Source organism: Brassica napus, chromosome C5 (assembly GCF_020379485.1).
Source record: "Brassica napus cultivar Da-Ae chromosome C5, Da-Ae, whole genome shotgun sequence".
NCBI lineage: Eukaryota > Viridiplantae > Streptophyta > Magnoliopsida > Brassicales > Brassicaceae > Brassica > Brassica napus.
Window position 1 is genome coordinate 3,991,477 of NC_063448.1, and position 20,369 is coordinate 4,011,845.

The 20,369-nt window shown below is 38.8% G+C and overlaps 7 protein-coding genes and 1 non-coding gene across 8 annotated transcripts; 3 read left to right on the forward strand and 5 right to left on the reverse strand.

The window, feature by feature from the left end:
* On the forward strand, window positions 1-1,353 carry LOC106400915 (cx9C motif-containing protein 4-like). Its single transcript, XM_013841318.3, has 2 exons — window positions 1-96; window positions 1,105-1,353. The coding sequence occupies exons 1-2, from the start codon at window positions 11-13 to the stop codon at window positions 1,208-1,210; spliced, it is 192 nt and encodes a 63-aa protein (XP_013696772.2). The 5' UTR covers window positions 1-10; the 3' UTR covers window positions 1,211-1,353.
* An 83-nt stretch (window positions 1,354-1,436) lies between these two features.
* Window positions 1,437-4,235, forward strand: LOC106400912 (ATP phosphoribosyltransferase 2, chloroplastic). Its single transcript, XM_013841314.3, has 11 exons — window positions 1,437-1,721; window positions 1,866-1,925; window positions 2,038-2,151; window positions 2,360-2,425; window positions 2,491-2,598; window positions 2,700-2,783; window positions 3,084-3,185; window positions 3,280-3,393; window positions 3,473-3,553; window positions 3,639-3,758; window positions 3,951-4,235. Exons 1-11 carry the CDS (start codon window positions 1,455-1,457, stop codon window positions 4,044-4,046), a joined length of 1,212 nt encoding a protein of 403 aa, XP_013696768.2. The 5' UTR covers window positions 1,437-1,454; the 3' UTR covers window positions 4,047-4,235.
* Window positions 4,236-4,277: 42 nt separating this feature from the next.
* LOC106400914 lies at window positions 4,278-6,087 on the reverse strand. The gene is made up of 4 exons (XM_013841316.3): window positions 5,612-6,087; window positions 4,906-5,528; window positions 4,624-4,824; window positions 4,278-4,539 (listed from the first exon to the last, which is right to left on the reverse strand). The coding sequence occupies exons 1-4, from the start codon at window positions 5,808-5,810 to the stop codon at window positions 4,498-4,500; spliced, it is 1,065 nt and encodes a 354-aa protein (XP_013696770.1). The 5' UTR covers window positions 5,811-6,087; the 3' UTR covers window positions 4,278-4,497.
* A 167-nt stretch (window positions 6,088-6,254) lies between these two features.
* Window positions 6,255-9,492, reverse strand: LOC106400913 (tRNA pseudouridine synthase A-like). Its single transcript, XM_022702891.2, has 10 exons — window positions 8,874-9,492; window positions 8,693-8,749; window positions 8,369-8,446; window positions 8,200-8,253; window positions 7,884-7,966; window positions 7,585-7,684; window positions 7,368-7,430; window positions 6,908-7,150; window positions 6,737-6,797; window positions 6,255-6,640 (listed from the first exon to the last, which is right to left on the reverse strand). Exons 1-10 carry the CDS (start codon window positions 9,111-9,113, stop codon window positions 6,543-6,545), a joined length of 1,077 nt encoding a protein of 358 aa, XP_022558612.1. The 5' UTR covers window positions 9,114-9,492; the 3' UTR covers window positions 6,255-6,542.
* Window positions 9,293-9,488, reverse strand: LOC125588064. The gene has a single exon (XR_007324460.1). It is a non-coding gene; the product is annotated as a U2 spliceosomal RNA (small nuclear RNA).
* A 217-nt stretch (window positions 9,493-9,709) lies between the features above and the next one.
* LOC106398271 (putative F-box/FBD/LRR-repeat protein At5g44950) lies at window positions 9,710-11,112 on the forward strand. Its single transcript, XM_013838853.2, has one exon. The coding sequence runs from the start codon at window positions 9,778-9,780 to the stop codon at window positions 10,771-10,773; it is 996 nt and encodes a 331-aa protein (XP_013694307.1). The 5' UTR covers window positions 9,710-9,777; the 3' UTR covers window positions 10,774-11,112.
* Window positions 10,951-14,427, reverse strand: LOC106402280 (YTH domain-containing protein ECT1). The gene is made up of 9 exons (XM_013842986.3): window positions 14,239-14,427; window positions 13,731-13,777; window positions 13,463-13,587; window positions 13,296-13,374; window positions 13,114-13,178; window positions 12,860-13,051; window positions 12,299-12,778; window positions 11,408-11,794; window positions 10,951-11,323 (listed from the first exon to the last, which is right to left on the reverse strand). Exons 2-9 carry the CDS (start codon window positions 13,756-13,758, stop codon window positions 11,177-11,179), a joined length of 1,503 nt encoding a protein of 500 aa, XP_013698440.1. The 5' UTR covers window positions 13,759-13,777; window positions 14,239-14,427; the 3' UTR covers window positions 10,951-11,176.
* An 851-nt stretch (window positions 14,428-15,278) lies between these two features.
* On the reverse strand, window positions 15,279-17,290 carry LOC106398272. Its single transcript, XM_013838854.2, has 3 exons — window positions 16,936-17,290; window positions 16,350-16,839; window positions 15,279-16,113 (listed from the first exon to the last, which is right to left on the reverse strand). Exons 1-3 carry the CDS (start codon window positions 17,288-17,290, stop codon window positions 15,279-15,281), a joined length of 1,680 nt encoding a protein of 559 aa, XP_013694308.2.
* Window positions 17,291-20,369: the final 3,079 nt, after the last annotated feature.

A 20,369-nucleotide genomic window follows, 5' to 3' on the forward strand; every position in this document is an offset into this window, starting at 1 on the left:
AGAGAGAGAGATGCCGCAACCAAGCAAAGAGCCGTGCAAGAAAGAGGCTTGCGACATTCAAGCCTGTCTCTCCAAGAACAATTTTCTTCCGCAAAGGTGACGACTCATTCCGTTTGATTATTCATTGCGATTTGTCTGTAAATTCGATTTAGATGGGAAAGGATTTGTTTTTACTTTTATTAAAGAAGATTCCATGGGATTGCTTACGATGAGAGTGGATTAGGAGATCCATCTAAGCTAAATTCCTTCTCTTGTTAGCAAAACATTTTGATGCATTCTTAAGAATGAGGTTTGATTTGGAGATTTATAGACTAATTATTTAGTGCTTTTAGTGGATCATACTCCCTCTCTTTCACCCTATCAGTGCTCCTTGATGGTGTTGTTAATACAGGATACACTTTTGTGAGCAATATTAGATGGTCAGGCTTTTGATTTAGATAATTTATAAGCATGAACGAGAGAAGATACTTTACCTTGAATCTTTGTGGTTTGTTTTGTAAATACCATCGCAGTCTATACTATATATATATATATTTTTTTTTTGTCTTAGGAGAGAAAGTATGGAATGCATTGTTACTTTGTTTGCAATGCATTTACCATGGTTCCTTGACATCATTCTTTGATTTATGAAGTCAAATACCAGAAGATTATCGAGGAGTTTACGTAGAAGCTCTTACAATTTTAGCTTATTATATATAAACCAGAAACCTCTGATTCAGTGCCTTCAGAGGTATAGCTGTCTAATTATCGTTATCCATCTGCAAAACCTCTTCTTATTGGTTCAGAGCCTCTGAACCAATTGAAAGCTTTACCTCTGAACCTATAAGAAAAACGAATGTGGATCCGCACTTTGTTTCTGTCCTTTTGATTAACATTTTGGCCTACTGGTTGTGTAGGTTTTATATATATATATTTTTTGTCCATAAAAGTTAAAATCTTGTAGCAATCAAGAAGTCAAGGGCATTATACAGTTTCACAAATAGTTTAAATGGTTGTTAACCTTTGATTACAGATATAGATAGATGAAAAATTCTTGGTACACGATGTGTTATTAAACCAAAATGGAGAAAGCTGATTAGGTTGTGTGTGAATTTGGGAATGCAGGTGCCAGACAGTGATAGAGAAGTTACAAGCTTGTTGTGAGAAATGCAATAACGAGTCAACGCACTGTGGATCTGTATCTGCCCTCTTGAAGCAAATCAAGAAGTAGTGTAAACCAACGAGAGAGGAGGAGGCATCATCAAGTTAAAAAAACATCAATGAACATTTGTTTACTCATTTTTGTCTCCTCTGATATATTTTTGTATAAATTTGACAGAGTCACTTTTTCCAAATAAAGAAACATTTCTAAAATTACGAGTTTCCACGTGGACAATCGTGTCTGCTTTATAACCGCCGGCCGAGATATTTGCAAAAACTAATATCCGCCGACCATTTGCGAGCGAGCAGCAACCATGTCAATCGCTACTCCCCTCAACGCCACTCTACAACGCTCGCCTCCTCCTCCTTCTTTCTCCGTCTTCTCTCCGATTCATCCCACCACTCTTTCAGTTACCGGAACTCGCAAGAGATGTCTCAGGATGGTGGTGACTTCATGCGTCTCCCACTCTCAGAGCTCTGTTCAGAACGGTGTCACCGACGCCGTATCAGCGAGAAACCAGATTCGTCTCGGTCTTCCTAGCAAGGGACGCATGGCCACCGATACGCTAGATCTTCTCAAGGTGAGTGTTATTTAGAGTTTCTTGAATCATTTTTATTTTGTTTTCTTTGTGCTGGTTGTTATCTGAGCGTGCCGAAAGCTTCATTCTTTAGCAAAGTGGAGACATTGATTTACAATCTCATTTGCTTTACTTTCTCGGTTACAGGATTGTCAATTGTCTGTCAAACAAGTCAATCCGCGGCAATATGTTGCTCAGATTCCTCAGGTATACGCTTTTGTGAGTGAAAGCACAGCCAATGGCTTTTAAAGTTTGCTGCATGTTTCTCAACTTGTAGCGAGTAATCTCCTTCTTTTTTTTTTTTGTTATTTTCCGACAGCTACCAAACACTGAAGTTTGGTTTCAACGGCCAAAAGACATTGTCAGGAAGTTGCTCTCGGGAGATTTTGATTTAGGCATCGTTGGTCTTGACATTGTTAGTGAGTTTGGTCAGGTATAATTACATTATTATTATATATCTTGATTAGCATTTTTGCATGTTGAGATTCTAGGAAACCTTAGCTATACTGATATTCATGGTAGAGAATCAAGAAACAAGTCTGATCCCCTTGATATTGCGAAGCTGTACTAGTTTGAGTTTAGCTTATGGTCTGATTGCCAGTTTTGCATCAGAATTGAGATGTTTTGAATTTTGTTTCCAGGGAAATGATGATCTTATCATTGTCCACGAAGCTCTCAACTTTGGAGACTGTCATCTCTCCCTTGCGGTACCTTCTTTCCTAGAGTTATCACTGTAGATGACGTCTTGAATGCTCTTTTCATATGGTTTCAGATACCAAATTATGGGATATTTGAGAATATAAACTCTCTCAAGGAGCTCGCACAAATGCCTCAATGGACTGCGGAAAGACCTTTACGAGTTGCTACAGGATTCACTTATGTATGTTGATTTAGAAGTGCTCCTTTGGCGCATTACTGTCCGTTTATTTTTATTCAGAATGCAATTGAATTGTTTTGGAATCATCCAATTTTTGTTTGCAGCTAGGCCCCAAATTTATGAAAGACAACGGTATAAAGCACGTGACTTTTTCAACTGCAGATGGAGCCCTAGAGGCAGCTCCTGCGGTGAGATTTTATTCTATCTGCATATCAGCCTTAGAGTTCGACTTATGCTCCCTTACTAGACTACTAAGCTTCCATAAGGTGGCTTGAAAATGTATAGTACATTAGATCTTTCTGCAAGATAGCTATCTTACTGAACGTTTTTACTCATGATTTCATTTCTGGAAGATTTGTAGCCGCCTTGTAGGGTCTTGTTTTCGTTGATCGCTCTTAGTAGTCTGAGATGATGGATTGTATTTGTTAGCTGAAAGAGATGACTATTGCGTGGAGTGTTCATTAAAACATTGTTTTCTTGTTAATTAGATGGGGATAGCTGATGCCATTTTAGACCTTGTGAGCAGTGGGACAACTCTTAAAGAGAACAACTTGAAAGAGATTGAAGGAGGGGTGGTTCTGCAAAGCCAGGTCTGATGTGAAAGATATATGGAGTTAGTTATTGTTCTGAACTTGGCAACCGTTTTACCAAAACAATATTTTCTTTTCTCCTTTGTTCTATCAGGCTGCACTTGTGGCAAGCAGGAGGGCATTGACTGAGAGAACAGGAGCACTAGACACAGTGCATGAGATTCTTGAGAGATTGGAAGCCCATTTGAAGGCGGCTGGTCAATTCACTGTATGCGCAGAGTAATTGTAATGTTTTTTCGCATGATCTCTACTTTGGCTCTCTCTATCATCCTATGTTTTCACTTCAGGTTGTTGCAAACATGAGAGGAACGGATGCTGAGGAAGTGGCTGTACGTTTGAAAACCCAGCCATCATTATCAGGATTGCAGGTAGAGCTTTGAGAACATTTGTAGTACCAACTTGAAGAATGGCTTATAACGTCTATCTGTAATGTGCTTCTTTTGTGATGTGCAGGGACCAACAATAAGTCCAGTTTACTGTAAACGAGATGGAAAAGTATCTATTGAGTTCTATGCCATTGTGATATGTGTACCCAAAAAAGCTCTGTACGAGTCTGTGCAGCAACTGAGAGCGGTAAGTAACGTCATCTATCTTTGCTTCCAACTCGTGCACTTTTACTCTTCATATGTCTCATTACTATGAGATTCACACAAAAGTTAAAAGCTATTAGCCCAAACCACCTTTGCTTATTGTGCGGATTGGTGTAAATTAAGCTCACGTTTAGTTTTAGTGATATGTGATGGTTCATGAAATGTTGATTGGCAGGTGGGAGGAAGTGGGGTGCTGGTTTCACCACTAACATACATTTTTGATGAGGAGACTCCCAGATGGAGTCAGCTTTTGAGTAACCTCGGACTTTGATGCCTGCTTTCTTACTCAAGACAGACTTTGGCTTAGTCAGACGAAATCAATCGTAGACTTTTGTTCTTTTCCAGGAAAAACTGATAGATGTCTCGTTTAAGTCTTTTGTATCTTCTTTCAGATCCAGTTCCGGATGATAGTTTAAGAATTTTATCGAAATTAAAATTCCACTTTTGTCTTTTGAACTAATCTTTTTTGTACAATGAATCCTTTATTGTTTACAGGGCTGCATAATACAATGAATCCTTTATTGTTTACAGGGCTGAGACATTGAGATGCAAAAGCTATAAAGCTCCACAGAAACATGGTTTATATAGTCTGGATCCTTCCCAGTAATTATAGAACCAACAAGGGCTCTGCACTCTAATATGTACTAATATTACTGAATGTAATTTGAATTATATATCGACACATCCTATAGAGGAAATAATAACAGGATTACTGAAGCTTATCACAAATCTGTGAGGGCAGTCTCTCTACCCATTGTTACCTCCTGCGCAAAAGTAAAAGATAGATAATAAAACAATTAAAACACAAGATGAAGACTGTCAACAGAGAGTGAGAGATTATAGTTTACCTCTAGCTTAGAATCGCTGGAGAAGACACAGGTAGATGTGAAAGCATGACCTGGCTCAAACAACCATCCTACAGAAAACAATCTCTCGCCATCTTTGCCATCTTGGAGTGAGCACCACAGGTCTTGAGGAAGCAATAAAAGATCCTTTTCTTCTCGCACAATCTCAACCACCTTCTCGCCAGTAAATTGTTGAATGCAGCCCTGAATGGATAGGATACACCTTCAGTTTTAGTAGATGACAATTATTGAATGGATACACATAAAAAGGTCAGGCCAACTCACGGAATCAGAGGCGTGAAAGCTAGTGGTAGCAAGCACAGCTCTCCAAGAACCGGCTACCGCCGAAGCTGGTGTGGCAGGTGTAGAAGCGAACCCGGAGCTACGCGTGGCGCAACCTCCGAGCTGGTCGCCGTCCCTGAACGGACCATACCAAAGCTCACGGAAAACTTTGAAACTGCGCAACGACAACATTCTGGTCTCTACGACCTGGAAAATCCTGACGCGGGACTCCTTGTCGTTCGGATTGACCAGGCAATGCTCCACCTCTAGCAGCTGGCTGTCCCCCAGAGGCCGCCACACGGCGACGTAAGAGCCAGAGACGGAATAAGAGAAGGATAAGGCGCTTGGACCGATGCTCCTCTGGTCGACGCTGTGACGGGTGGCGGCATCGGCTTCGCACCCAACGGTGGGGAGGAGTTTGATGGACTTGTAAAGGAAGGTGTACTGTGGGTGGGGTTGAGCAAGAGTGGGACACTGCGTCTGCCAGTCGAACACCTTCACTTCCCATTCTCGATAGGCTTCTGGAACCACTGACTCGGGTAGTTCCAGGGGGTGTCCTTCGCGTGAGAAATCTGCTCCGAAACCGTCCCATTCGCCAGACACGTTTTGAGCGAACTCCGACCAGGCTAAGAAGGAACGGAGAGAGACACGGTTTTAAAGAAAACAACCAGCAAACTCAGAAGCTGAGAAAGATAAAAGATATTCTTACCAGTGATAACAGGGGCGGGCTGGACAATATCAGAGGAACAATAAAGAGGAGAGATTGTGGTTCTGTAACAAACTCCTAAACTGGAAGAGAAGGGAAAGCGGAGAGCTGCTTCGAAGGAAGGCGGAGGTGCAGGCGTACTGTTCCGCCACAGGAGGGAGCTTCTTGAGGACGATAGCATCGGAACAGAGTGCAGAATCATGAAAGAAAGGCGAAAGTCGACTTTATCAAAGAAGAAGAAGAAGTAGCAAAGATGAGACGGGCAACAGAGAGGTAGATGAAGAAGAAGATGACAGAGTCGAGACTGAAGGAGATAAAACAATGAAACGTAGCTCAAGTGTAAAGAGTTTATGAATGAAGAAAGATTCTAAAATAATCATGAACAAATCTCCAAACAATTTCAATGGAGAAAGCGTACAGAGTTTAGAGGAAGATGATGATCTATCAATGAAGAATGTTGACGATAACAAACTTCCTCTTCCAGTTACGCCTAGCCACATGTCTGTTTACACAATCCTTCCCCTCATCCAATCAGCCATTGCCACGTAGGCTCTTTATCTGTAACAAATATCTCCCTTCCTATAAAAACCTGGACCACAAAACTCAGAAATTGCCCCTGCAATATTAACTCCTTAACATTCCAATATCAGCACGTTTCAAAACTTTGAGTCTGCATAACATTAGTCAAAAAACTCAACAAAAATTCCATCATAGATCCTTTTGAACTATTATTCTTTTTGATCTATGATGGGAGTCTGCATAATACAATGAAAGCCACACTCGTTAGGTTTTCATCACTCAGGAAGAACAAGGATCTCTATGATGGAATCCATCTGAAGAACATAGCATCTCTATCTAATACTGCCTGTGAACAAGGACCACCCCATTAATTCTTTGACACTCCTCACCACACTGTAGCAGAAAATGAAAATCTTCATGGGAATTCATATTTGACTCGCGCAAGGTACAGACCAGATGCAGGAGCCATGGGTTTGCCCGCAGAAACATCCTTGGCCTTCAGGATCCGTTCCACTGAAGCAAATCATAGAAGAACCCTTTGTTCAATATTTTTGAAACCATTACTGTATAACTCTGACAAGGGAGAGAGAGAGAGAGAGAGGAATATACCGTCTAAGACGGTCAATTCTCCAGTCCCTACGCATTTCAGTACTGCTACAATCAGTCGAACCTGCACGTCATGAAGATATAAAAACCACATGACTTAAAAAAAGAGTATCTCAGACCACAGTTACAAAAATATGATCTACCGAGAGAAGAGACAATGGATATAAATCAAACCTGGTGGTAGAGAAACCCGCGGGAACGCGCTGTTACGACGTAGCAGCGGTGTCGTCTTCTTATACCGAAAGCTTCGCCATTTGTAGTAACACCAGCAGTCTCAGTCTTGGTTTGACTGGAACATGTGAGAGGATCTCCATTGTTTGGGTTACTCCAAGTACTTTCCGTGAGAGATGGAAAATATGGAGTTGATGGTACTTCAGTGACACTTAGTTCATCTAAAGATCTCACCGGTGACTTTGCCTGCAATAAATAAATAAAAAACACTCGTCAAAAGTTTATCAAGTTTTGGTAAAACATCAATCTACACTAGATATTTAAGTTCTACCAAACCACAAATTAGATGCATTAATCAGCCTATTCTGAATGGGGTGAGGAAAAATATTCAATACAATCTATATTGGTAGTGTACTAAATAAATAACGAGATGTTTAAACTAGAAACTACAGAGACATTTGACCTGGCAACCAGCTGCCCTGAAGGAGCTAAAATCATGAGATCCAACAAGAACTCTGCATGCTTCCTGTGCAACAGTGATTGACGAAGGTCGTTAGAGATATATTCTTTTTAGTCTGGGAAGGGGTTATCTTTTAAGGGAAAAGATAAAAAGAATTGGATCACACTGCTGATATTGATCACAGTAAAGGAAAAGCTCATCAAGACAGAAGTAGGTGAACCTGCATAGCGGGAAGATCTAGCTCCTCAGGAACATGCCAAGCACGGTCTTTTTCAAAGATGGATAAAGGATCCAGCCCCGATAGCATGCGGTAGAAGTATCTACAGCACAGTGTCATGAAAACATTCATTATTGTCCACTAACGTCAGACATTTTCGAAAACCAAAATATAAACTCAAAGTTAGTTAACACTCTTGCAGCATGTTCCATAACATGATCATCATGTACTTAAAAACACTGAAATGTCTAGAACAATGGAGTCTTAGCTTCTCTAATGAGTGATGTACAGAGAATACCTACGTGCGCTCCTTGGCCTTATATCTGGCATGGTAATTACTTGGGACACACCGAACATCAATCACCATAACATCACCTTCATTTTTCTGATTAGTTAAAACGTAAGGATATTTAGTGAAATATTAGGTAGTAGATTAGATCACATCAAACTAGGTGAAAGGCAAGCACATTTAGGAAAATACAGATCAGAGAAACTCTTAGCAAAAATGTAGACTTCAGGTAAACTCTGTTAGCTTCATCAATTACATGATAACTTTATTAACATCACCATTGTATCCAATAGTTAATTTTGACAAAAAAAAAAATGTAAATGATTAACCTGTAAGAAATGGTTCACAGCTTTCTGGACGACATCAGGTTCATGAGGTGGTAACTGCATTTAGAGAATAGGATTCAGTGAGAACGCTATTATTATATAACAGATGCAATCATGCCAAGAACATTATAAGCCACAAAATAAATAGCAGTGGGTGCAAAAAAAGGTATACCACTTCACCAGGCTTTCTTTTACTGACTCGTTCTACATCTACATGGCAAACATTTGATAGCGCATGCACTCCTGCATCCTAGAGCCATAACAATTTCAATTTAAGTTTAAACCAAAATAATGAGCAAGCATATCATAAACCTAACTCTGCTTAGCTCTAATTCATTCAAAATCTTTCTGTAGATAGATGAAACATTTCTTCATTAATATGTGTAAAAGATTATTTGTTCCCACTAACAGAATTTTAGGTTCAAGTTGCTCGGGATGAAAAAGACCAAAACTTTTAACTCAGTGGCCAATAAACTTATGAAAAAAAAGCTCTCACCGTTCGACTTGAGCAGCAGATCTTAACTGGCTGGCCAATAAACTTATGAAAAGCTTCCTGCAATGGATCGTGAGATGTATCAGTTAAACAACTCGAAACCCTCCTAGATAACATGTCAACAACTAATATGAACTTTTCTCCGTGGTACAAAATTACATACGAATCCAACTTCTCGAATCACCTGCAATACGCCGACGACGGTTCGGTCCTTAGGCTGCTGTTGTGACCCAAAGAAACGCGTTCCGACATACTCAATGGCAACCAAGTAACGCTGCACTCTAGGGTTTTCTGGGCTCATCGATAGCTCAGACTCATGTCCTTCTTCTTCATCACTGAATCCATCTATCCTCGCAACCTTTGATAGCCTCTCTTGAGAAGCTGTATAGTCTCCTGGAGGATGCTTCGTATTAGGATCAGACATTCTAATCTCCCGCAGATTAGACAAAGCACAAGGGTTTAAGAAGTTTTCAATCTTTTATTCGAACGGTCTTATACCCAACCAAAGTTGTGTCTGGATGCTAGTTTAATCTTGTCATGCCCAATTAAAATATTTTGTCGGAATTGGGCCTATTTAATCCGAAAATTTAGACTATATATTTGATGGGTTGAGCCAGGCCCGTGCAATAGTGCAACGCATGGACGACTCGTGAAAGCCCAGATAGCAAGCTATCTTAATGGGCTTTCTCCCTTAAAAAATAGAGTTAATATCGTGTGGCCCGATGGACCACATATCAGATATTAAACTGATAAGAACAGATACTACACTTGATCTTAGCCAAAAGGCCGAGAAAGGTATGATTTGCAAGAGCAGCCCAGCGTCTTCTTTATACCATCAGACCTTGAACGCATTCGCCTCTTGCTCTCGATGTGGGACGTTCAAAAACAAAAACAAAAACAAAAACAAAAACAAAGCAAGTGGTTTTCCTTATCCCTTATTAATTCAGAGACTAATGAATTTTCCTTTATTAGTTACAAGTAATTAATAAAATTAACTTTAGGATTTTTCTTTTAGCTATGAACATATAATAATAACGTCCTCCTAATAATATAACTGAGAAGCCCTAAGAGTCCCTTGTGCTCTAAGCATGGTGGGTTGCGATTGTATCAGCGAGCTGCCAGATTCTTTGCTAACTCATATACTCTCGTACCTTCCGACCAAAGATGCCGTTAAGACAAGCGTTTTGTCCAAGAGCTGGAGATTTCTCTGGCTAGAGGTCACTTCCGAGCTAGACGTAAACGCCGCTGACTTCCTCCGTAACGAAGACGACTCCTCCTTGGTGAGTTTATTGAACAACAGACCGTTCCTACGAAAGTTCAAGATCAGGTATGACTCTCCCCTAAGAATAAAAAGAAAGCGTGGTGATTCGAATGTCAAAAAGAGTGGTGAAAGAGTCATGGAGTGGATAGCTGAAGCAATTCATCGCGGAGTTGAACACCTAGACGTAGTAAACGAGACGTATATACGGCGTGCTATTGATTTCATGCCTAAGTATCTTTACGTGAGCAAGAGGTTAGTGTCTCTGAGTCTCGTAAACGTAGGGCTTGAGGAACCCAAGTTTGAAGTATCCCTACCTTGTCTCAAGAGCATACATCTAGACAACGTTTGTTACATGGGAGATGATGGTCTCGTGATTACGGAGAGGCTCATCTCAGGGTCTCCTGTGTTGAAAACTCTTACCACGGACGTTCCTGCTTTAAAGAAGAAGCCACAGGAAACCGTATTCAGAGAGGCGCCTTGGTGTTTGGAGCATGTCAAGATCAACAAACTGACAATGAAGGAGGAGCACTATGGGATTAAACTAGTAAACTACTTTCTTGAGAATTCGCCAGCCTTCAAGAAAATGACTTCGAGCTTCATAGATTCTCGTATGACCAATCTTCAATCAAGGGAATCTGGGATTGAAATTGTAAATTACTTTCTTGAGAATTCGGCATCTCTCAAGAAAATGACATTGAGTTTCAGAGATTCTGATATGACCAGTGAAGAGGCAGAGAGCTACAAGAAGCTTCTTACATCCACAAAGCTATATCCCATGTGTCAAATCTCTTTGTCTATTTCACATGAGGAGGATTGTGATTGAAAGTTGGTGTGGGGTTCATACTATCTTCATAAAAATTGCAGTTAGGCTTATCTTTTGATAGATAAAAGGCTTTCTAGGTTCAGCGTGAGACACATAGAGACTAAGTATTGGATGATAATGTACTTTCTCACATGTGTTTAACTATTCTATTATTACTTCTACATGAATGATTCTCTGTACAAAATGTATCTTTTTTTTTAGTCACAAATATTATGAATGATTGATTTGTTTATGAGTTTTGTGAAAATGAAATCTGCAAGCTCTCTCAAAAGACATCTGTAGAGGAAAAAAAGAAAAAAAAAAAACACAACGCCCTAACAAAGGAAAACAAAAGACAATCATGATTCCCTGAACTAAGTAAAAACCAATTCACTAATAAATAGAAGATAAAACTAAGGGTGTCTCATCTAGGATTGCGAGTGTTATTCTTGGACACAGAGTAGCCTCCTCTTATGGAGAGATTCTTGGTTTGATTGACAAGAGACTGTTGTGTTCTGCTCCAGTTATATCCTCTATCTTGATTCATTCTCCTGTTACCTCCATTCTCATACTGATGCAAATAAACACAAATATAGTTTTGGTTTTAGACAAAAAGAAAAAGTTAAAGAAGTTAAAAGGTCATGAGCATCTTTACATCATAGTCTTTCTCTTTGAAGAGATCCATGCGAAGAGTAGCTGGTTTATGCTCCTTCTTCAACCGAAGAGACTTCTCTCGTTCTTCATAAAAGTCCATGTCATCTAACAAAGACGTCACCGCGGAAAACTTCTTGAATATTGAAAGCATTTGGAGACCTTCTCTGAGTTTGATCTCTTGAGTATCCCTCGTGTGAGTAACCGCCTTGCCCTCATTGTTGTCGAGTACGATGTGGCATAGCTCCCAGTTAGGGACGTCTTTAACCACGTGCCACTCGACAGGGAAGAAGCCGCACCACTTGTCAACTTGCCAGAAATCTAAATCCTTGTTCATGTCCACGTATCCAACCATCTCTGCTAATCCAACAAACTGTCTACTCGCATTCACCTGAATCAAAAGAAAAACATATCAATCATGGTTACTACTAAATAGGCCTGCAGTTATTACCAAACCGACCCGAAAAGTTCAGTTTGGGTTAGTTCGGTTGAAGGTTTGGTTCAGTTCGCCAACTAAAGAAATTTTGGTTTCCAGTTCGGTAATCAATTAGTTTGGTTTCTAAAAAAATAATTCCAAGCAGTACCAATTCTAACTGAAATTCCGGCCTAACAGAACTAACCAAAATCGAAACCGAAACAACCAAAATTAACCAAACTTTTCGAATTTTATTCAATTAAAACCAAAAATTTAATCAGCCAAAAACTTCGGTAAACTTTTTTGACACAAATCTAGCTAAAAACCAAACCAAACTTTTTCCAGTTTACTTCGGTGAGATTTGGACCGACCCGAACTAACTGACTTCCGAACTAACCGACCAGAACTAACCGAACCCGCAGGCCTACTACTAAACCAGATAAATGAAAGGAGACAAGACACATCTTTAAGCTCACTCACCGAGAAGAAGAGGAAAATGGGACGTTTCTTGCCATCAACGAGTGTTTTTGCTTCAGCATCACGGTAAGCTGCATCTAGTTTCTTGTTTCCATTGACAGTGCTTGACCACACGGAGTATTTGATACTCTTGTGAACATCATCTTCGCTGTATGACTTGATCACGAAGAACTTGGCATCCTCGTAGTCGGTCTGAAAATCTGGGAGGTTAAACATCTCTCTACGAAGATCCAATACAAACGAACTGTTCTGCTTGAGTGATGATGATGAGTCCGAAGGAGGATGAGTCTTTGCACTGGTTCTCGGACCGCATTTCATTTCAACCAATGAATCAGATTCTCCGTTTCTCTCAGGCTTCCTGTGTTCATCTCTCTGATCCCTGAAACCACTATTTGTGTTTCCATTACAGTAGTAACCGCTATATGGGACTGAGCTTGTCTTTTGATTGGCATGTTTTGTAAACTGTCCTGCCGCTTGCTTTCCCTGATAAGGCAAAAAGAAAAGAGCTTTCAACCTCAGATTTTCTGGACAGAACATACAGAAAATATAGATACGACTAGGTACCTTGAATGTTGGTCTGAACGCATGTGATTGTGTAAAGGAAGGAAGTTGACCATAAACATTGAGATTTCCTGGAGGCTTTGTAGACGACACTGAAGTTTGAGACCAACAATAGCTTCTTACTGCTCGATCACCGTGAAGATTCGAATCTTGATAGTTATTATATGAACTATTGTTTTTGTCACGGTGACTTGCCTGCAGAAAAATGAACTTATTATATGAGCTAAAAATAAGCCAATGGACAAAAACAATCAAACCTTTGGAAAATCCGTAGCATATGCTTGACCATTTCCATTTGGCTGAGAAGAGACTACGTCAGTTCCTGCAAAGCAAATCACAACACAAGCCACAGTGACATGAAAAAACAGTTATAGATCGTTCTTACAATATACACCCGGTAATAATAGAATATATCCGGTTAACCAGGTGGTTGTATTACCATTAGCACATGCACTAACGGTCACAGATGAGGTAGTTGACCCTGTGACGGTACGACTTGTGTCATCTGTTGGAGGAGACTGAAAAGATTACCAGCATAAAATTAAGAAACCTTTGCCAACAGTATAAACAGAGATTCAGAACGAGGCTAATAAGATTTTTGAATACCTCATCATGTTTCTTTGGTGTAGAATCTGCAGCTGTTACAGTTTGCAGCTCGCCTAATAAGATTCTAAATACCTCATTATGTCTCTTTGGTGTCGAATCTGAATCTGTTACAGTTTGCAGCTCGGCTAGGGTTAATTATCAAGGGGCAAACACAAATTGATATAGCAAAAAAAAAATAAAAAAAAATCTTAGAATCTACTAAAGTAAAAAACCAATCAAGTAAGAAAACACAGAGCAGTCAAATTAAAGCGCCGGAAGAAAAGGATACAGTCCATAGCGTTCCTCTCAGTGGCCATTAGAAATCTTCAAGATACACTGCAACCAATAAAGGGGAACCAAAATATAAGGTTAGTATGGAGAATCCACGACTCGAATTGATTTTGTTTTTATGCTTGCTTTAGTTAAGAGTCCCATGAGGTCTCAATTCCACAAAAAATATGATTATTTTGATCAACACTACATAAACCCTAAACCAAATAAAATTCCCTCCTTACAAGACAAGACAGGATGCTTTATGTCAATTGTCAGTTTTTTTTTTTAGGACAAAAGATAGAAACTTTGCAGTTACATCTTGTGGCTCTGTTCTTACTTAACTAAAAAAAAAAAAAAAACTTTACATGAACAAAAACTATCAAACTCTGTCCTTTATCTTCACAATAACACCATTACAATTGGAGTAGAATGATTCAGAATTCTCCACGCGGTAAACAAATCAGTCACTAGTTGCAAGCAAAAGCAGATACATATAAATACAGGGGAGTCATAAAGAAGAAGACCTGAAGAAAAAGGGAAGTAACCGACGAAGACGAGGCTAGATTCGCCGGAAAACCAACGGTGGAGACCGCTTGAGAACGTGACAAAGAGGTTTAGGTCTGTGTGTGAAGTGTGTGGACTCTGGAGAGGGAAGTTAGCGTCGAGGAACGAACCCTTGCGTAAAAGGAAAACATCTGACGGCTGAGACTACTTTTAATAGATTTCACTGTGGATAATAGCTTGGCCGTTGGATTCCCATGCTCTCAAATTGGGCCTCAAAGGCCTGAGTAAATCTCTAATTGGGCTTCAAATATAAACGCTTTCACTACTAGTCCATCTGTTTTCCTTAAATACAAATACTCAGACAAAGCATAACCTTAAACCACATGCATGCATGTAATGATCTATTGACGGACGAGATAGAAATCTAGTGTCACATTTTCATAAAATAAAATGAATTGTAGCTGATTATATGGTAATATTTAATAAAAGTAGTGTGTATTTTCCTTGCGACGAAGCTTTTTGTTTCTTTTTTCACTACACCATTGAAGCTCGCTTTGCCTAGATAACGACGCTATGAAAGTTACAGTCAAAAATAAAAAATAAAACAGCTTTGACTAACAAAATAACATTACTCTGACAAATTATATATCTTTTTGAAATCTACTCTCAGTGGCTTTGAATCGTCTCCGTATATAGTTAAAAAAATTTAATATATGATTGGATAACAGGCCTTATAATTATTTTGATTTTTAGTACTAATTAATTATTTGTATGGATTCTATTCCAGAATAACGTATGTTTTTCACAGTAAAGTATAGGGAAAACATGATAAGATTCATATACTAGATAGTTTTCCAACATTGTATTTTACGGTAATCTTTTTTTTTTTTTGTAAAATGGCTTTCAAATTAAACTACAAAAAACATACAATGTATGGTTGAACAACCATAAAGTTTTAGAAAGTAAGATGAGACATACCTCATATTGAACCAAGCATTAGCTTACAAAAGAGAAGACTTATGATTCATAAGCTTAATGAAACAAAAGAAGGATGAAACTATTAGGAAGATGGCAGGTGGTTTCCGCGGCCTCGACGACCTCTTTTACCCTTTCTTCTTACCATTTTCCATTCCATATCTTCAAATTTTTGGAGTGGTTTTATTGGCCTACCACCTCGAGACATGTTGAGGTTTGTCGTAGCTTCACTCATAGACCCTTCTCCATCATCTTGCACAATATGAGCAATTTGATTGGTAGGAGGGCTCTCATGTGCATGAGAGTGTGGAGGGACCAATGAATTGTCCATTGAAACCAAGTTGGTCTCAAAGACAATAACAGGAGATGGAATTTCTTCCATAATAGTGGTTTTAGTTGGAGCAGATTGTGTGTCTGCTAATGGTGAGGAAGTGAAATGAGAGTTGGAGCCATTGGCTATATGTACCTTAGAGTGAGTGGGGTTATTTACTGGAGTAGAGAGATGCTTCGGTTCAATATTCACTTGTGACTCCAAATTTTCAGCTTCTGATACCAATTGATCTGATGCAACAGTAGACTGAGCTAGTATCTTTCCCATTTCAGGCTGAGGTTCTTCAGCAGATAAATCCTCATGTGTGGACCTTATTTCCACGTTTGAATCAACAGCTGGAAGTAGACATCTTTTTTCCTTGTGTCCTAAGTGTTCACACCTTCCACACACACTTGGAATCCATGTATACTCAACATCCACCAAGTAAATATTACCTTGTTTGTCATCCAAGGCAATTTGCTTTGGAAAAGGTTTGTCAAGTTCTACTTCAACCAACAACTTTGCTTCTCCCAAACAGGTCGGATCAAGTCGAGGTTTATGTGTTTGCATAGGCTCACCAAGTCCTGAAGCTACGTGGCTGAGACCCAATCTTGAGTAACAACAATCCGAAACATTTTTAAGAGTTACCCACACTGGGATTGTTGATATTCAGGGACCTTGAATGAATTAACTGGTTTCCAAGGTGAAACAAATAACAGACAGTCATCAACATGCCATACACCTCTTTGAATTACTCATTGTCGAGTTGAATCATGAGGTATGTGGAACATGTAAGAGGTCTCGCTCAGCTTACGACAACCTATTCTACAAGTTCTTCCCCACAACCTATTAACCACATCATGGATTAAACCCCCTGGAGGAAGAGAGCAGCGGTGAAAGTGGCCAGTGATATACTCCTTTTTATTTTCTGGTCCTAGGCGAAGCACCTGAGAGGGAATCGTTACCTCTGGAGTTCCATCGAGTCGAAAGGTTGGCTTGGCCGCTCGATAAAGGTTTATGGTAGCTGGGTCCATCCTGGCTACCCACGGAAATCTTAATGTTCCATCATCTTTAAGCTCAGGGACCAGAATCTTCTGAACTGGCATACGAGGAAACTCTCTTACAGCACTTGGATGGTCTTTTTTCTTCTGGTTTGGCCCAAATCCATCAGCCAGTGTTGGCCAAAAAGAGTCAAGAAAATTGTTAAGATCATGCGGATTGAAACCACTTGGAGTTGCTGGTGTTGGAGGAGTTGCAGGTGGTATAAAAGCGAGAGGTTTGGCCCAGGCTCCGAGCGAAGGAACAAAAGTAGCTATTGGAGACTCAACTGATATTTCTGGAGAAGTAAAGGTTATCGGAGGGAGGCCAGGAGATTGAGGTGAACTCAAGTCTTAAACGCAAGTGTTCCGAACCTCTTCGTTTTCCGGTTGACTAGTGATGTCTGAAGAGGTGTTATCTCTGGCAGCCACTAGTTCTGGATCAGCAACAGAGTCACTTTCCCCTAATTGTTTTAAGTCTGGGGCTTCGCTTGAAACCACAGGATTCGACTCCAAGACCATGACATCTATTTGATGCCTCATGACTTCATTATCATCGTTCACTGCCGGGGGAGATAACAACTCTGAACCACCGTTTGATTTTTCTGCAGTCGAGACCGTACCTGTCGATATTGCCGGCGGTGGAGACTCGATTGACCAGCGACACTTAGATGGCCAACGAGGATCTGGAGTGACAGTGGGATGAGTAGAATCACTGATTACGTTTTCTAATGATGGTTTAAGATCCATGGTGGCGAGAGCGTGAATGGGACAAAGCTTAGCAAGATGGAATCTTTGAGAGGAGGCGAGACCGGATCTGGTGCTCGTGATTGACGACGCGCCGGAGCGGCGTCAATAAAGGGAATATGCCGGCAAGCTTTGTTAGAGGAGAGGGGAGGGGATATTGTTAATCAGATCCGAAACATTTATTTAACAGTAATTTATTTTCCTGTTTTTTGTCAAATTCTTATTATGCTCTATATATCTATTCGGAAATTAGGTTGAATCCCGTATAAATATTTTAAAACAAAATAATACGATTATATAATTTCATAATTTTGATTCAATGACTATTTGAGATTCTGAGCATGTAAAACATATTTTTTGTACAGTGCTTTTTGTTACTCACATGCATATTACTGTATCGGAAAACAATCTTTTAATTTTGATATAAAACTTCATGAAGTCGAGTATTCAAAAAAATGGCAAAAGATTCCCCGGAGAGAGAATGTGAAAATCCCAGTGGTCACGCGCTGTGAAAATCTGGTATGGTGCATATTCGAATTCAGATCCATTGGGGATCCATGGAACGCCTTGACCACCCGAACATAGATGCGTGGTTAAGTCGAGTATTATGTGGGATCGACATGTCAATTTTCAAAAAGGACTGTCTCTGTTATTCTTAGGGCAACCTTATTGATAGTTTCTGACTGAAGTTCTTACGATCATATTAATTACAAAAATTAGAAAAGGAGGAAATAGAAAAGAAAGTATCGGTGCAGAGAAGCTTGAACAAAAAAGTTCATATACTTTCGTCGTGTGTGTCCTTCTTTTATTCATCCAAACTTTTTTTTACTTCAATTTTAATTATATAACAAAATTAAAACATTTGTGCCAGATACTCTCACATGGGAATTTACCATTGCTAATGCTCTTACATATTTATATTCTGTTGATTAGTTTTTTGCTTATTTATATGTCATTTAAATACCTCTCTTTAATATCATTATCGTCTGTTAAATTGGTTTCTGAATCCGGAAAATAACTCCACAGCTACATACGTGATGATTCTAAAATGAGCCGTGTGTTAAAGCATAGCTTTCAGACTTCATATAAATGGAGCATAAAGAAGAACCTGCATTATTTATGTAATGCTTTCTTTCATATTCTAACCCTATTCACATGTATACCTCTGTTGATATTGCAGATGATCTTTTTATTTAGTAGTTATTATTATGTATGCAACACCCATCACATATAATTATCCATGACTGATTCGGTAAGTTGGAGAAACTTCTTTAGGACTTAACAAAAAGAGAAAGAAGTAAAAGAAATGGTTCAGATGAAAATGGCCAAGAGGAAAAGAAAAGCTAAAAGAGTGAATATAAAAGAGAGGTCACATGATGGCCTCTTTTTTGTCATGAATGATCTGTGACTATTGAGCCACAAAAGCCAAAAGCTCCAATTCTATTTTTTTCCTTCATTAAAATCATTCCAACTTTTGAATTTTGCTTTGCTGTATGTTCACCTAAGCCCCCACTCTTCTCTAAATGCCAAATTTTCTTTATGATAATAAGGTCCCTAATAATTGTAACAGATTTTATTCACCAACTCCTGTTATAATAACTCACAGCACCAATATTCCACTGTCAATTTTTGAAGCAAGCATCAGTATATTTTTAATTTTTATAAGTAACAAGACTATTTTTATTGAAACTAAGTACACTATATCAACAAAGTGATTCACTTAATTAACACAATTAGTGAATCATTTTACAATATTAATTTTGGATATATTTTCTGATAACTTGGTTTGAAACACTTGCTCAGGTCATTGAGCTGCATGAATATTATACTTATTTATAACCAGAAATGTGTTTGTGTACTTGATTTGATTTCAGTCATATTTAAGTATAGTAATTTTCACATGCTTATCGCGTTCCATGCTTCAGACTGATTGTATTGTTCTAACCTTGTTAGAAGACAAAATAACACTAGTCTCATGTGCATGAATATTAGATAGGCCTCTCCGCTTTTGCCGCAGCTAGTTAAGCTATTTTTCTTTCTCTGAATAATTGTTTCTCCCATAATTATTCTGTTTTGATAAATTTATTCGATTGCGGTAGATTTGGACCATCATTGCCCACATGTGTTTTTTTACTAGAATTTAATTTAGTTTGATTTTTTAGAAAGAGTTTAATTTAGTTTGGTTATACTTATACACACGATAATAATATAAAATCGGGAGAATTGCCAAGTGTGACTCAAAACTTGGAGTCAAACCCAAAACAATACCCCAACTTGGGTCAAAGGCAAAAGTAACCTAAAAGGCTATTGAAATTACAACTATCCCCTTGTGACCAAACAAAAAAACGGAATTCTTTTTACGTTTCTACCCCTCGCAAGTCGTCTGTTTAGACGACTTGAAAATAAGTCGTCCAGACGACTTAACTTAAAGTCGTCTGGACAGTTAGTCTTAAACATAATTTAAAAATTTTGTAAAAAATATTTTGATAAGTGAAAAATTGGAATTATGTAATTAACATATGTCTTAGGAGGTATAAATTAAGATATAACAAATTTCAATTGTTTTCAGCATAGATGAGTGAAAGTAGTGAGTCATGATATTCTTAAGTTTATGTTTCATCAACATATGTTGTAGTATTGTATGTGTTCTTAGGGTTAGATTTTGGAAAGCATTAAAACCGTTTTTGAAAATTTTTAAAATTACTTATGCGTGTTCATTTCTGTGTATAGTAAACACTATTTAAGTATAATTTGATTTTATAACGTGGTTAGTTAGTTAATCTAGTCATTTTAGTTTAGGGGTTCATTTTAGGGTCTAGGACGACTTAATATTTTGTCGTCTGAAAACAGACGACTAAATATTAAGTCGTCTGTTGTACATTATCAGCCAGAATAAGTCGTCTAAACCGGACCAAACCTTAAAGTTTACCAATGTAATTTTAAAGCTAACCGGATTATTTACCCAATATATAAGGTGATTTTTTTTTTTGTTTCATTTTTCGCGATATTCAGAAACCCTAACAGTTCTCTCTCAAAGGCGATTTCGAATTCCCACGATTTCCGAACAAACCATCGTTCTCAA